Raw genomic sequence first — 15,751 nt, forward strand, 5'->3', positions numbered from 1 at the left:
CTGATCCTTATCGGTGATCCTTTCACAATTCAGGAGACTCCGCCGCCGCCGCCGCCGCCGCCGCCGCCGTGTCCTTTCACCGGTCGACGCTGGCCAGACACCGACGGTCGTTCGATTCGGTGGCGAACCGTGGATTCCCGGTATTCCCGTAGACGCGATCCCAGATCTTCCTAATTGCCACGGTCCGGGTGTTAATTGCCGGTAGGACGTTCGGAGCGATCCGCTTGTTAGGGGTTGGTCGACGGGGACGAGGATCGGGGGCGTGGAAGCAGTCGCGAGAGAGGAAAAAGGAATCGACGTCCGGAGGCGCGAGAAATGATCGAGCCGGGCACCTTGTTGTATTCGGCTGCTCGTTTCAGGGGCAGCCGCACACGACTTTATAGGGTGTCTCCCTCTCCGACGTCTAGACGAATCGAAAGATATGATCTTTGAATCATAATGTATCGCTTTTAATAAATGCAGCCTCCGCGTGCGTGCGTGAAAATACGATGCGTGGCAACGCACGTCGACGACGGGGCCCAAAAAGAAGAACGGGAACGAGGAAAGAGGGGAAACGGACGGAGAGAAAGAGAGAGAGGGACGGAAAGAGAGAAACGCGCCGGAGAGAAGCCGGCAAAAATATGCGCGACCGAGATCAAATCGCCGGCGAAGGGAAACCCCTCTGCCCCGAAGATTTTTCACTCCTTTCTTCTTTTGTTCGGCCCTTCTCCGCGGCCCTTCCTCCGCGAACTTCTTGATTACCTTCGTTCTAATTCGTAACCTATCCTTCGACTATTTGCCGATCGAAGTACGTACCACTTCGTAGCCATTGCCCCATAAATTTCTTCATCGCGGGCGATCGAACAAAATACCATTAAAATGATTTGGCCCAGTCGACAAGACAAATTTGGGTAATTAATTTGCCGAAATACCGTTCGCGACCGCAATCGATGGAACGACGATCGAAATTCTATGGAACGGGAAAGAGGAAAAGGCTGGAGAAATGGACGCCGCGTAATTAATTGGAATGCTTAGGAGAGAGGGACGAAATCTGCATTTTCGAGCGGGGCCTGATCGGAATCGTGGCGGGGCCCCGCCACGTAAAATTGGGTTAAAGGATTCGGCGAGGCTGAACCTGTCTGGCCGTCTAACGGTGGAACAGACATTGGCCATGCGAGCGCGTCTGCCGTCGCAAAATAAATCACTCGCGGCAGACGGGAATGTGTCACCGTTGAATTTGCCGGAAGCGCTTGGCTTCTTCTATCACCGGGACTATGTCCGATGGCTTTGCATCCACGGTGCCCGCTCTAGTTCGCCACAGTACACGAATCATTTTCCGAAGCTGTGTGAATCAACTGATTCGCCACGCTAATATATTATTCGTACTCTGCGAGGCGAACTTTTCGAGCGATGAAAAGGAGAGCACTCCGGAGCGATTCTAATTATGTGGGTGCTCGGACGATCTAGGAGGGGTGGTTTATCGCAGAGGTGTACATTTCCAGCGTCGAAGCTGCAGATTGCTCCGACGATCCAGTTCCGGCAGACGGCATAATCGTGCGCATGGTGTGCACGATGCACACACGTCCGCGTGACGCGGCGAACAACAACGTAGGGATCTCGTGGCATCCCCGACGGGGGCCCGACAAGGACGACGCGACGGACGGGTGTTACGAGAGTGCAAACAACGGTTTGATGGCGAGGCAAGGCCCCGGCGCGTTATTTATTTTGGCACGTCTAGACGCCAGATTGTCTGTCCGTACGTCCGAATCGCGACGGACTGTTCGGAGGTGACGTCAGAGACGGGCTGCCGTTGCATCGTCGAGATTCTGCCATCCACCGCGACCTCCTTCTTCTCTGTCCCGTGTCCCTCCGTCGCGTCGCTCCCTCCTCGTCCGTTGCTTTCTTTCGCCTCGCCGCGACGATCCGATTGTTCTTTTTTCGATTGACGTATATTTAAATGCGTGCACGTGTCTCTCTGCGCTGCGTGTCTCATCGGTGTCCCAGGGCCGATGGGAACGCGCGCGGGTACCTCGCGGCGCGGAACGAGGTTGACAGTAAGGTGGCTGGCGCGGCGGGGCGCGAGGGGGCGCGAGGGGTCGGGATGCACGCGAACACCAGTGCATCGATGCGAGTGCATCGGGGGTGGAACCGAGCGACTCTCCTCCGCGCCACGGTTGTTCGCCGATCTGCTTACAGAGCCACGATCGTCTGCTTGGCTCGGCCATTCGATTCTAGAAGGATCGACTGCCATCCGCGAAACTTCGACGAACGACTCGCCAAAAGCCTCGAAACTTTCGTCGAGTTGAAACGATTCCTTTAATTTCATTAAAATGAAACTACTGTTCCAACAGCTTCACCATTTCGATGACATCTTGTCTTCCTCCCACAATGAAGGAACGTCAAGACGTGTCTATCGGTCGCATCGCTGGCAGCCACGGTTTTGTTCCGGAGCTTCCAGGGTATCGGAACGTTCCTCTCGCAAGCTCCGCGATCCCAAGGCTGTAAAGAGACAGGTTCGATGACTTTCTCTCGGACATCCCGGTTCCGTCGTCGCCAGTCCCCGTGACGTCAAACACCCAAACACAGCAGGAGAAAATAATCCGAGTCAGTGTCCCGCCCACGCGCGGCACAATCCCGTTTATTCGTTTCCCTTCGAAATTGTATAAACTCCGAAAAATAGGGGGCAAGAGAAGAGAGGAGAGAAGCGGAATAAACGAGAGGAAGGAAGAGTCGTCGCGGCGCGGCGCGGAGCGGCGGGAGCTCGGAAAGAGGGGGGAGAACGGTGCGCGCGAAGACAGAGAGAAAAGGAAAAATGGAAATGGTGCAATTTGCATGGCTCGTACACATCCCTTCCTCCCCCACCTGGAGGCAGACGGCAATCGAGATAAGGCGTACCTGGAATCCGGCAGGAGAGGCCCGCCTTCTTCTCCTCCGGACTCTGGTCTCCGGTCCCCGGTCCCCGCCGGTGCTTCGGCACTCGGCCGGGGTCTTCGTGGAACGGAGATTTGAATTTCGGATCGGATTGCGCAATCGCACCCACGCATAGGTGCACTCGTTTCGCCACGTCTCGCCTCGTCTCGAAACCAGGGGAGAGATCGGCCGAAATCGAAAAACACGCGTTTGTGCTAATCGGCTCGGACACCGTTCGTACCTACGAGTGCCCCCCTTTTATTGTCCACGCGTCGTGTTTACCGGGCCAGCTAAAATATTCGGCACACGGGCCCCGTCTAGACGATCTCCAGCATTTAACCCGATCGGGCCCACAGAATTCTGACACGACGATTCACGTGGTCGAGCGCTGCCGAGAGATTTAGGGTCACGTTCCCTCGTATTCTCGGCTTTTTCACGAGTTGCTGCTCCGTCGATCTGTCGACGACGCATAGTAGTAACCAGCAGTGAAACTACCCCCAAGAGTTTACAGTTATTATATCCAGATCTTTGGTGGTTGACGACTGGTATCGTAACAGAGAAATAGAATTACATTTCATTCTTCGCGTTCGATGCCTCGAGTTTCAGAAGATTCTTCTCGATCCGAGCGCCCAGAGATTTTCCAGTACGTAATTCCGACGTAATTCCGACGACGGAACGGAACTTTTCCGATGACCCAGTATGAAAATGATTGTCTTGAGGATCGCACGAGCCTCGTTCTCCGTTCTCCGTTCTCCGTTCTCGTTCCTCGGACGCGTGTCGAGCGTCGAGCGTCGAGATAAATTCGACGCACGCTGCCGAGCTTTCGGAAGACGATCATCATCCCCGATAAAAAGGACATGGGAACTGACGCGAGAGACGATTAGAGGACAGAATCCGACACCGGCGCGGCGGGCTTCGAGATGAGTGTCGCGTGCTGCGAGCCGCGAGCTGCGAGCTGCGACGGATCAGAATGCGACTCGCATTCCGTCGCAAACGGTAGCCAGATGGAACCCTCGCCTCGGGGAGGAGGAGAACGAGAACGAGGAGGCGGAGGACGAGGTGCGGCGCAATTATTTAGCCGGATCGAGCCCGGGGAAGATTTAATGGTACCCAGAAGCCGCGGGTAGCCAATTAAAAATGCATTAGAGCGTTGTCAGGAGGCTGAAATTACAGTGACCCATAAATTTATATTGTTTATGCACCGCACCAACGACAGAGTCTCTCGATCGCAACGGTTGGCTACCGAACGCTGCCGATTCGGGATTCGTCGAGCTCCACGGCGGTGGATCGTTTACATCGGGCCATCAGTTTTTCGCGGTTTCCTCTCGCATCCAGCTCTCGCGTTTAGAAACGCACGCAGAATGTGTGAATCCGTGCGGCTGCTGCGAAGATCGGGAAAGATGAGGAACAGGAAGATGAGCATCGTCTACGGGTCGCTCTTCAATTTTCTTCGGTTATCGCGTCGTGTCCGGTTTACGGTTTCCACCATGGCAAGCAACTACGCGTTTCCGCCCGTTGCATTCCTCTGTGGGAAACGCTGCCGCCACAGCACCGGCCGCCATCTTTTCGGCCGACATTTGCGCCTTCTCGTCTGGATTTGGAGCGACGTCGAACGGTCCCGCGGAATTATCTTTCTCCTCTTCGACTCGTTCTCAAAATTCCGCTTCCGTCAAACAGCTCGGCTTAATGTTAAAAATATGATTCGCTTTTATGGCGCAATATAATAACGTGGGACGAGCAAACGGCAACGAAACGAAGGGAAGACGATGCCCGAACGAACGACGCATCGATAAAATACAAGGAATAACCAATATCGCGTAGTCGAAGGTTTCCGTTCCTTTTTATCTCTCTGGAACAGAGTCACGCCAGCAATCTGAATTTTTACGGCTCTGGCCGCTTCTTACGATGGACCTCGCTTGCGACAGACCTCGTTAACGATAGATTTCGGTTTGACGGATCCCGCTCCGTAGTTTTCGGTGGATCGACGACGTAGCCTCAAACGCAATGTATAACGGCGATGTTTACCAGCGAGTTATGTTCTTCAGATTTCGCTATTCTCATCGGGTTCTGGCGTCGCGCCAGAGACCTAAAACTGGCCTGCCTAACCATCCGCTACGTAGAGCAGGAAAATAGAAGAGCCGTGCAGAGTTATCAAGGCCGTAGACAGTTCGACGAGCGGATCAAGACGAAAAATGCAAATTGCGTCTTAGGCGTACCGTGAACGTTTTCTACGTCCGATCGTAACATCGACGCGGCTTTGCTCGATCTTGAAATAATCCTGACGACGGCACGATCGGCTCGTTCTCGGAAAATTCGATTAGGTATCGGAACGCGATCGTTCGAATAATCTCCCACGAAATTTCCCCCACGTTTGAACCGAACCGAACCGAACCGACCGTCGAATTACGCAACTGTGTTTAGTCGAGGCTTTGGCGTCGAATTAATGCGTGACTGGACTGGAAATCGTATGCAGAAACTTTCCTCTAAGATTCGAGGCTCTCCGGATAATTACCCGTAGCCTCGTCGATTTTAGAAAAAAAGAGATCTCGCCGGTCTCGTGCCCCTTCTCCGTCCGGGCCGCTTCCGCGGCGAATCAAGGGCACAATGTGCACGAGGTGCGATCTGTCCGCTGTATAAGCACTGTCTGGGAAATCGAATTCCCTTTGCCAGGGTCAGATAGCGCGTCCGAGGGCGGCGCGAACGTTGTTCTTCACGAAATTCTGTACGTGACTAGAGCCCGAGCTGCTCGAGTCACGGAGAGATAAGCGAAGCGGAGCGTCGCGGCGCGGCTGCGGCTGCGGCGTCATCTTCCCAATCTCGACTCGGGGCTCCTGCTCGAACGAACGTGTATCTTTCTCCGTTCAAGCCGTTTATGCCACGGCAGGAGGATGGAAATTAACGCCGTCTGGGGCCGCGTCTGGGACGCGTACGGTGCCCGTAGTTCGTTCTCTGGTCGATGCCGGGGATCCGTCTTCGACGACCATTTCTTTCCAGGAAGACCTTCGCCGGTTCCACGCACGCCGAAGAGATTCGGCCCTCGGCCGGCCGTTACTCGGGCTCTCTTCTCCACGTGCAGACAAACAAGCCAGCAGCCCACGAGCGGTATCGATTAAAATCTCGGATCACGATCCGCGTGCGCGAAACAAACAAATAAAGGCTCCCGGACGCTGAAAATCGTCCGACGTCGAACGACCGTTCGTTGGTTCGGCCGTTGCGCCGCTGACTCCTGAATAAAGAGGAGAAAGTCTCGATACGAGAGACGCCGTGGTTTCGTCCCGTGACGTCAAGGGACACCGGTTTCAATAAACGAGCTGATAACGCGATCGACGTGATCCACGCGATCCACGCGCCAACGAATTCGACACCTCGTGTCACATCGGCCTATCGTTTTTCATGATTTTTAGTGTCTAGTAGCTGGACGAACTAGCTAAGATTCTACGATTACAATACAGTGTCATGTTTCAAAAATTACAGCGTCCTTTCGTCGAACGAGGTCCTAAGCAGGACCTTAGGATTTAGATGGAACAATAACTGCAGAAATTTTACGATTTCAAACTCAATATTTTACAGAGACAATTCTCGAAGATTCGCAGCGCTTCTAGTCTGTGATCGCAGGCGAAAAGCGTGGTTGTTTCCTAGCGTTTCCGATCGAGAGGCTGCTCAGACGTTTCCGGTTCCGGTGATAAATCGCGAACCGTTTTGGAACACGCGCGGATTCGCGTAATTTCGTTTCGTCTGGATCCGCGGGCAGATAGCGTGGGTTACAGCATCAATGCACGCGCATTACAGGCACGTTTTCCGGTTTGGTTCTCCCGATTAACGAACCACGGTCTCGGACGCTCGAGCAATGCGAGAATGCGCGTCGGTAGACGCGTGCGCGCGCCGGAAGAATTTTTATGGGCCACCGTGTTCAATCTGTTCGCCCTTTCACCGTTAAATATTTTTAGCCTTCGAACCTCTTCCTACCACATTAATTAGCCGCGGCGCGACGGCGCTCCGGCTTTTCTTGGTAAAACGATGCTTTTCCTGCTCAGCGACGCTGAATTCCGCTCGCGCGACGAGCTATCGCGCTTCTACAAACGTCGAAATTGCTCGAAGGTAATAATCACATTGATACCGAACGTACAGGTAGCTTAACGCGACTTTTGCATCGCGTTACCTTGTAAAAATGCTCGCGATTCCGATATGCGCCGAAAGAAATCGATTTATTGTCTCCGAGAATCAGCGATTCCTCGCGTGCCGACAGGAATGCTCAGGAATCTCGAGCCCAGACCGAGTCGATAGAACTTTCACGAGTCAAGAAAACAGGCGGAGGTGTCACATTGTCAGGTTCGCATCGACGTTTAACGCTCGCGAAGAAAGTTCTCAGTTTTTAATGCCAGCAATCCTTTGGAATCGTTGCAAAGTGGTTCCAATTCTTTCAGGGACGAAATAAGTGCACAACTTAAATAAAGGAGAATCTTGTAACTGATAATCGCGCGATAAGCGGATCGTGGCGACAAATACCGCGTTGCCGGGGCTGTCGACGGAATTCGCGACAGTTGATAGATTGTAAGCCGCGTCCGACTTCGCGCAACGAGCACCGACATTCGGATCGACACGTTACGAGGTCAATTGCAATATTCCGGCACTCGAAGTTCATTTTAATATCGGCACGGTTTCCCCTACTTCCTTATTATCGAAGTCGCAAGTCGAACGGCAGAGTCGTCACCGATTCCAGTCGTACGAACGGCTCTTATCGTCGCTCGCGCGAGCAATGATATGGCCCACGGCCGGGCCACAGTGAGCCTCCACGTTCGCGTGTCGGCGCCGCCGATGCCGCGGGATTTCCAGGTGATCGTTGCGCGAGTATGGATCGCGGTCGATCTTTGAAAGTGGGTCGATCGCGTGCGGGACGGTCGCGAAAAGTGTGATTCAGGCGATAGATCGGTCGTGGCTGGCCCGATATTGTTCTTATCAACGTTATCTGATAGCTACTTGAACGATTTTTATTCCAGCCACGAGGCGCACGAATGTCTTGGTGAAGTTCGGTCGCCGCGACAGGTACAATTACTATGTTCGTTTACCTCGATCGACGACCATGCGCTCTGTTGCTTAGGCTCCCGACAGTGCTGAGGCAAGGCTGACCACGACGACACCTTCTCTCCGGCCTGAGACACCTGCCAGACCATGGCCCCCGCCAATCCTGCGTTCGAGGTACCTGTCGACAGTTTATTCTGGTTAATCGTCTTAGACGCTACTCCTTTCTTTTTTTAATTCGTCTAACGCAGTTCGCTGCAGAATTCGCTTTCTACAGACCGCGCTAACAACGTCTGATGCTTCCAATTCGATGAATAGCATAGATACACTCGGTTAGAACTATTCATGATAATGTATGTAGCAAATGGAGCAACACTGTGTTGATACATAAAATTTCGTGGGAGTACGGTGGCTCGAATAAGTTTAGAAAGTTTTGAGACTGGAACGAGGCAGTGACCTTTGTTTACCCGCTTCTTATCCTATCTTTGGTCACCTGTAGACCCACGCTCGCGTCTCGGAAATGTATTCCACGTTCGACAATTTTATTGGCTTCATTTCTGGGGGATTACTTTATTGTTTAAAACCGTAATCCGATACGAGATTCGATCGCGTTACTTTGATTATTTGCCGCCGAATGAAAAAGATATCGGGACTGATCGGTTATCTAAAATCTAACCGAACAGAAAATTGTATGCTTGTTATAAGAGTAAAACGAGTTCTAACTAATATGTAATTTAAAATTAATTATAAGGGCCGATAGATTATATATTAATTAAACGCTGTAATCTTAATAGGATAACGAGCTGAGCGTACTAGCAATTGACCGCTGCCGCGATGAATCCGTGGAAGATAAGGTATGCATTTGTTTGTCTGCTGCGTGGTTGTCACGGAATGTCGGTGTTTTCCGAGATCGATAATCGACGGAATAAATTGCGGTTATTAATAGACCTCGGGATCTTGTCTGTTGAAACGTACTGATAAAGAGATTCCATATTCTTTTCCCCAATACCACCGCATCGGTGTAATCTAAACTGTTTAGCAGGTGAGATTGTGCAAAGAAATAATCAACCGTATTTACTGTTTAATCCTCGATTCAAAATTCATATAAAATCGAAGAAAATTGCACGCTGTTTTAGTTCGCCAATTCGCGGATCGCCGCGTTTTTCCTCAACGTTTACCTTCCTTTTTTAAGCGAAAAGTTCGCTGAAAACGATTCGCATTAGCGGCAAGCACGTTACCGTTGAACCGAACGCGTTCGCTGTATATCGGCAGAACAAAGTTTCATTATCTGCTAAACAATAGATTAGCCTTGGTTCTTCGACGGTGTTGGTGAAACACGCTTTCCGTTTCGATCGCAGGCGTCGAGAAAGGAGGACGACTCCGCCGGTTGTTTAGCAGCAGGATATCTCGCGTTGAACGCCTTCCTGTCGAAGCACCGCAGGATTGTCAGGATCCTGGCATGGCTCGCTTTCAATGGCCTGCTGCTGACATACTTCGTCTTCGCCACGCTGTACTGGAGAAACAACCGTACGTATCTAAACGATCGGCGAGATAAATCTCTGCGCAGACAAATCCTACCGAGCCGAAGTAATTCAGCTGACGAGGCATAAACTGCAGGCTTTGCGCGGAAAGAAAACGATAAAATATCAAAGATTTATCCGGCGTTTAAGACGTCCAGCCTGATTTTACGCACTTGTAACTAGAGCCTTCGAGCGTTAGCTGTTCTGGAAGATTTACCACGTTATTGGAGATTCTTCAAAATTATCTACTTCGAGTGAGATTTCTCACGGTTTTTTCGCAGAAGCAACCATTTTCCGGGTAATCATGACGCAAGTTATAAGGAACTGTTTGCGCAAAGAACCGCAGCTCAGAGATTGCTGTAGGAAGCAATCGATTAATGTTGCGATATGGTAGAATAATGGAAGATTCATTCGTAGCGTTAGTCACTCTTTAATCAGTCTCTTCTATGGAAAAAAAATCTAAATATCTTTCTCAGGCTACGAGCAAGGGTTTAATTGGTGCAATGGTTATGGAATGCTGCTCCTGCTGTTTGTGATCAGTTATGCCGGCGTGGCCTACCATCATGCCGCGAAACATTTCGGAAAAAGGCTCGGTCAAAGTGCCAAGCACTTTAGCAAGAGATTTGAAATTTTCCTGAGCACCAGGTAACGCGTCAATGACGTTCACTCGAAATAATGCTATCGATCCCTGTTAACCAAGTGTTACGAAACCTTTTTCCACAGATACGGCAGAATCATTTGCCAATCGGCCTTTTACATCTGCATATTCGGCGCTTTCGCGGTGTTCCTAATTTTGGACACCGTTGACTCGAGGGAAAGACTGATCAGCGTCGCCGGGGTCGCCACGTTCATATGCTTTGGATGGATCTTCTCGAAGCATCCCGGTCGCGTGAGTACATATATCGATATCGATCGTCGGATCGCCGAGCTTTCATAATCCTTCAGCCTTGACGAGTCTACGACGACGACGAATTGGTTCGACTCGTTGCCGTCAAGTATGCAACGGAGAACGCAGAGCGATGCACCAGTTCGAGTTAAATGAAGGATAATGCAATTCTAATGATTTCCGTCCGGAAGCATTAAAATAGGAACGAGCTTCTTGCTCGGTCCGGCAGCTAATTAAATAATGGTCTTTTCTGGACCGTTGTAGGTCAATTGGAGGACAGTCCTCTGCGGATTGATCCTGCAGTTTCTCTTCGGTCTGTTCACGATCCGATGGGAGGTCGGCAGAGCAATTTGCCAGTGCGTGGCCGACAAGGTGGCAGAGTTCCTGGACTTCGCGAAGGTCGGGTCGGTGTTCATCTTCGGCAAAGATCTGGTTAATGGCGGCGTCTTCGCCTTTACCGTAAGTGTACACGTCGCACTCTCAAAGAATCCATCCTTCGATCCTCGACGATCTAGCTACTACCCGTTGACGAACTGTGGCGGAAAGAGACTCGATAACAGAATCCTTCCTCGACGACAGAACTTCTATTCCAGGTGCTGCCGGTGATCTTCTACTTCAGCTTCTTCATCCAAATACTGTACTACTTGGGCGTGATGCAATGGATCATCCTGACCATTGGCCGAATTCTGCAGGTGTTGATGGGCACGTCGATCTGCGAGTCGTTGTACAGCTGTGCCAACATCTTCATAGGAATGGTGAGAGAGATTCGACCGTGAGTTCAAGTTCGATCGTAGTAATCGCTGTACTTGATTCCAGACAGAATCTCCGTTGCTCATCAAACCGTATCTGAACAAGCTGACAAGCTCCGAGTTCCACGCTCTCATGTGTTCAGGCTTCGCGATGATATCAGGTTAATTGAAGAATTCGTTAATCCAGTTATCGTCGAGAGTAGTCTTATCAGCGGCATGACATCTGCTTGGTTCTACGCAGGAACGGTGCTGGCCGCTTACATCGAGTTTGGCGCGAATCCAGCTCATCTGATAACTGCGTCGCTGATGGCAGCACCTGCCTCGCTGTGCTACGCGAAACTATTTTACCCGGAGACCGAGGAGGTCATTGTTACCCGCGAAAACGTGAATCTCGAGAAATCGTGAGTTCTGTTCGCCACTGTTCTTTCAAACGTGCGATCGCTTGCGAAACTTGGTAGAAGTTGAAACATGGTTCTTCAAGTTCTCCAAGTCTCTCAAATATTATTTCGAATAATAATTTAAAATTGTTAAATTATATCGCTTATAATTTCGCAGGGAAGACGCAAGCCTCGTGGATGCTGCCAGCAAGGGTGCGATGGCAGGCATCCCCTTGGTTCTGGGCATCATTGCCAATATCGTCGCATTTGTAGCATTCATCGCACTGGTTAACGCGTTGCTGGCTTGGCTAGGCGCCTTGGTCGGCTACGATCCTACCGTTTTTGGCGAACCTCTAAGTCTGGAGGTAGGCAATCATCCCCTCTTTAAATAATATTTAAGACTTCAAAATTTCTATCACTAATTGATATGTTGCATTTTGATTGCAGCTGATATTATCGAAGGTGTTCAAGCCGATAAGTTGGATAATGGGAGTTCCATGGGAACAGTGCGAATACGTCGCCACCTTGATAGGTTTGAAGACAGTGGTAAACGAGTTTGTAGCCTACCAGAAATTAGGGGAGTTCAAGCGGCAAGGTAAGCTCTTTGGTAGAGCAGAAGCGATCGCGACGTACGCTATTTGCGGATTCGGTAATCCGGGATCGGTTGGTATCACGCTAGGCGCTATGACCAGTTTAGCGCCGGAAAAGAAAGAAGTGATCAGTGGCACTATTATAAGGTCGTTTGTGGCTGGCACGATCGTGTCTTTAATGACTGGAAGCATCGCTGGTAAGATTCTAACATCTTCGTCGATTGTTTACTTTGTTTCTGACGATACACCGTCATTTTCAGGGATGCTGGTCACTGAAGGAGCCTTCAACAGTCCTACAAATTCTACCGCGTCAACTGTGATCGCTGCCAATACTACCAACGCGTTTGCCTAATGAGATTCTGACTGAATGAGTCGTTGCTCTCACGATTACACCGCAGATTTTTATTTTTATACACTATTTTATATCAACTAAAACGAACTAAAGGGTTCGTTGTACCGACCAACGAATTCTTCGCGGAAATAAAATAAAATGGCGGTGTCGTTGCCATTCACTCATGTCGGTGCTTCCATATAAAGGGTGTTTTTATAACAATAATGGGAAAAATATCGTAGGAAAATATTAGATTTGAGACTCCGGAAGACTGAATCGCTGCCTCTTTCAAACTCCAATTATGTGTCTTTCACAAATTGTTCTCTGTTACCAATAATATAGGAGATGTTTACGACGCTCTTGTACAATACTGATTTCTAATAAGAACATTTTATTGTTAAATAAGACTGCACCGAACCGTTTGGCGTTGATATCACACGGATTGTACAGATCGTGCAGTTTTGTTAAAATGCAACGAAAACTAAAACTACGGAACGTACCAACAATAAAATCCTAAACGAGTGCGTTTTGTACAATACCAGAAACTATACATAATAAACGGTGTAAAGTGTAAAATGATAAGTGTAGTATAAAAGGTTGGCAAAGTCGTGCCGTACCGCCATAAAATTCCGCGTATCACAATATTTTCGACATCGGAATGCTCGTGCTTTTTCGCGAGTAGCTCCGTAAAGCAAGTGCAACGTTTTTACCATCGAGACCATAATAAATTAGCAATTCCCTTAATCTTATGGCAAGTTGTGAAGCTGATGAATGTCGTAGATGTTGTGGGTACGACTGAACACTTCTTCGGTTACTTCCAGCATCTTGGGCAAGACGTCCACGTTTCTTTGGACCTCGGTTCCGCATACCTGGAATCAATTTGTCTAGAAAATGTACTCTTTTCTTTCTAAAACAAGGTTCTCCGAGCCATTCACCTTTTTGAATAAAACATCCCTGGTGGGCATAGTGTACATGGCCACAACAGCTGCTTTTCTAATCATCCAAGGATGATGTTTGGCTAAGGTCTTACTATATGCATCCTGGCAAGATGTGGAGGTTTTATCAGTGTCGGATAGATCACCCAGCTGCCTCAAAAATTCTCTAATAAAATCTGAGAATCAATCAGGCTTTAATACTTCTGCACTAAAACTTTTATACATATAAAGTACAATATATAATGCTACCTAATCCTCTATGAAGCCTCAACAGGGTACGGGCACCATTTGAATAATCTCTCTTGTTTAGAATATCGTTCTCCTTCTCATATAATATCATAGTCTTGACTGTTATGTAATTCTGATCATCTTTAGTTATAAATTCTGTTAGAATCTCAATCTTTTGCTTTAAATCTGAGGACACAAAGCTGAACACGCTACCCATCATCTGGAAAAACCTGAGGACACATATGGAACTACAGTGCACGTATCAATCGTATGAAAGAAATGAGAAAATACGAGGCTCCAGAGACTATTAGCGACTTAGAGTGAATAAAAAGGTGTTTTATTCAGAAACAGAGCAGAGAAAGGTTATGTTTGCTGGAGAAAACAGTTGTTTAATTGATAACTTACTTATAAAGCTCATGATAGGCGTCCAAGTAGGCTTTGAGATCTATATCGTCGTCGTCTATCATAGCACGATTAAAATGATCGTGCACCAGCCTCAAATCAAAAAAACTTAGCTCAGAACCTTCCGCCATCGCAGTGTTACTGTTCTCGAGGTAGACAATTCACTACAAATCGGACTACTTGCCACGCAGGTGCGACTTTGAGCCACGTTATCTGGCTAAAGAAGTCATTCTTATCTCTTACGGAAACTGAGTTACGTGTACTCGAACAACAAAGACAATTTCCTGAAACAATGCTGTGACACTGAAATAATCAATGCCAGCGCTCAACAGATGGACGGTTCAAAGGTAATCGGATTCAAATGACAATAGCCATTGGTTTACGCACGGCTTTTCCCTTATCGAGTATTTTGTAAATTATTAATACAGATGTAATTAAAATTTTAAACAAAATACAACAGATATTCGCATCTTTTTAAATAAATTCAGCTAACCGTCGGACTAAATATTTTTCGCAGAGGGTAGGGTACATATCTATTGATAAATTCATTTTTAATACATTTAATGATAGAATTGTTTATGTTTTACTAAAGAATTTTATCTCTGCTTACATCGTGTAAACAAAATGCGATAAGGGCTTATGTTTGCCTGTAGGGTTTGCGTTTAAGTATGCACGCGAATGATTCTTGCCTATTCGGGTATAAGATAATTGAAAAATGCGGTATGAATTATTTGCGGCGGTATAAGTACTTGATTTGAACGACTGGTGGCGCTAGTTGTCAAAGTACCATTGCGAATGATATTCGAAGACTGGGAGTCAACGCGCGCACATCGAGCTTCGGAATGTGTCTTACAAATAAGTAAGCAATTTTTTAATTTGTTAGTGAGAACGTGCATTGAATTGTTACCAAGGATGTTTATTATAATCAAGAGACAATGAATTTCAACTGCATCAGGTAACTTTTACATGTTATAATGTTACAGCTCCGTATATTCACGAGCTTGCTCGTCCATTTCGTATCTCATACTATTCAAAGTCGTATCTTCACATGCTTAGAATTAATGTACTACTCACTCCGCAATTGTGTTTCATAGTTGTCCTGATGGCTCCAGAGTTGGGTTTTGATCGGAAACATGCGGCGAGGATGGAGTCGTTAATTATGATAAGAAATACGTTAATTACCACAGCGGGAAAGACAGGCACATTCACTCGAATTATATCGGCGCCATTACAGAGGAGCTTCATTCTTCGCCGCAAGATGGCGGTGCCGTTTCCACTACCGGTAAGTCCTATTTGTTCGAATATGCATGTCGCATGAATTTTGGATTTTCAAATTGCAAAATTGTCGTCATATAAATCAGATATGCATAATACCCGATTTTTAATAAGGATTTAAATTTTGGAAATGTGTGTAGAAATGGTAATAGGGCTTCTGAAGTCCCGATTTTGGTTGCCAAAATTTATATTGGTTGTCTGGAAACCCCTATATTTTGTATGTGATAATATGTAAAGATTAAACAATATTATTGAAAAGATATTCGTATTTAAATAATTTTGTGTTCGACGGAGATATTGATTTTCCTATTTGACCGACTCTCCTTTCCTCAGAAGTTTCCCGAGAATTTCCCGTGCATCGCTTCCGTCGGTCTCTTTGTTCTCTCCATTCTAGCTTAATTTGATCGAAAATGAATGGACGTTAAACGTTCTGAATTTGTCTTTCACCTTGTACGCGCCTATTAATTAACCCAATCAAATCACGACCGTACGCGCAACCGCGTTTTCATTCGCGTGAATCCATTCGTTGCGGGAGCAATGAGTGCAAAAT

The 15,751-nt window shown here is 48.1% G+C and overlaps 2 protein-coding genes across 3 annotated transcripts; one reads left to right on the forward strand and one right to left on the reverse strand.

The window, feature by feature from the left end:
• Nucleotides 1-7,634: 7,634 nt before the first annotated feature.
• On the forward strand, nucleotides 7,635-12,549 carry Cnt2 (Concentrative nucleoside transporter 2). Its single transcript, XM_078178805.1, has 12 exons — nucleotides 7,635-8,085; nucleotides 8,703-8,762; nucleotides 9,267-9,435; nucleotides 9,905-10,073; nucleotides 10,152-10,317; nucleotides 10,579-10,773; nucleotides 10,908-11,069; nucleotides 11,131-11,224; nucleotides 11,305-11,464; nucleotides 11,619-11,805; nucleotides 11,888-12,227; nucleotides 12,291-12,549. The coding sequence occupies exons 1-12, from the start codon at nucleotides 8,059-8,061 to the stop codon at nucleotides 12,380-12,382; spliced, it is 1,821 nt and encodes a 606-aa protein (XP_078034931.1). The 5' UTR covers nucleotides 7,635-8,058; the 3' UTR covers nucleotides 12,383-12,549.
• Nucleotides 12,550-12,694: 145 nt separating this feature from the next.
• On the reverse strand, nucleotides 12,695-15,142 carry LOC144468975 (ceramide-1-phosphate transfer protein). 2 transcript variants are annotated; one of them, XM_078178807.1, is made up of 5 exons: nucleotides 15,001-15,142; nucleotides 13,930-14,229; nucleotides 13,546-13,754; nucleotides 13,297-13,472; nucleotides 12,695-13,230 (listed from the first exon to the last, which is right to left on the reverse strand). In XM_078178807.1, the coding sequence occupies exons 2-5, from the start codon at nucleotides 14,055-14,057 to the stop codon at nucleotides 13,108-13,110; spliced, it is 636 nt and encodes a 211-aa protein (XP_078034933.1). In that variant the 5' UTR covers nucleotides 14,058-14,229; nucleotides 15,001-15,142; the 3' UTR covers nucleotides 12,695-13,107. The 2 variants fall into 2 exon arrangements, with proteins under 2 accessions (XP_078034933.1, XP_078034932.1); XM_078178806.1 differs by lacking the exon at nucleotides 15,001-15,142 and having other exon boundaries at nucleotides 13,930-14,267.
• Between the last annotated feature and the right edge of the window lie 609 nt (nucleotides 15,143-15,751).

Source organism: Augochlora pura, chromosome 4 (genome assembly GCF_028453695.1).
Source record: "Augochlora pura isolate Apur16 chromosome 4, APUR_v2.2.1, whole genome shotgun sequence".
In the NCBI taxonomy this organism is placed as follows: domain Eukaryota; kingdom Metazoa; phylum Arthropoda; class Insecta; order Hymenoptera; family Halictidae; genus Augochlora; species Augochlora pura.

What these genes read in the sequence shown, in the direction of transcription:
- Cnt2 (XM_078178805.1), top strand. Translation starts at nt 8,059, where the DNA reads ATGGCCCCCGCCAATCCTGCGTTCGAG. An exon ending in CCGCCAATCCTGCGTTCGAG is followed by an intron (nt 8,086 to 8,702) that starts GTACCTGTCGAC and finishes TAATCTTAATAG; the next exon opens with GATAACGAGCTGAGCGTACT. An exon ending in AACGTGAATCTCGAGAAATC is followed by an intron (nt 11,465 to 11,618) that starts GTGAGTTCTGTT and finishes ATAATTTCGCAG; the next exon opens with GGAAGACGCAAGCCTCGTGG.
- LOC144468975 (XM_078178807.1), bottom strand. Translation starts at nt 14,057, where the DNA reads ATGGCGGAAGGTTCTGAGCTAAGTTTTTTTGATTTGAGGCTGGTGCAC. An exon ending in GCCTATCATGAGCTTTATAA is followed by an intron (nt 13,755 to 13,929) that starts GTAAGTTATCAA and finishes ATGTGTCCTCAG; the next exon opens with GTTTTTCCAGATGATGGGTA. An exon ending in GGGATGTTTTATTCAAAAAG is followed by an intron (nt 13,231 to 13,296) that starts GTGAATGGCTCG and finishes AATTGATTCCAG; the next exon opens with GTATGCGGAACCGAGGTCCA.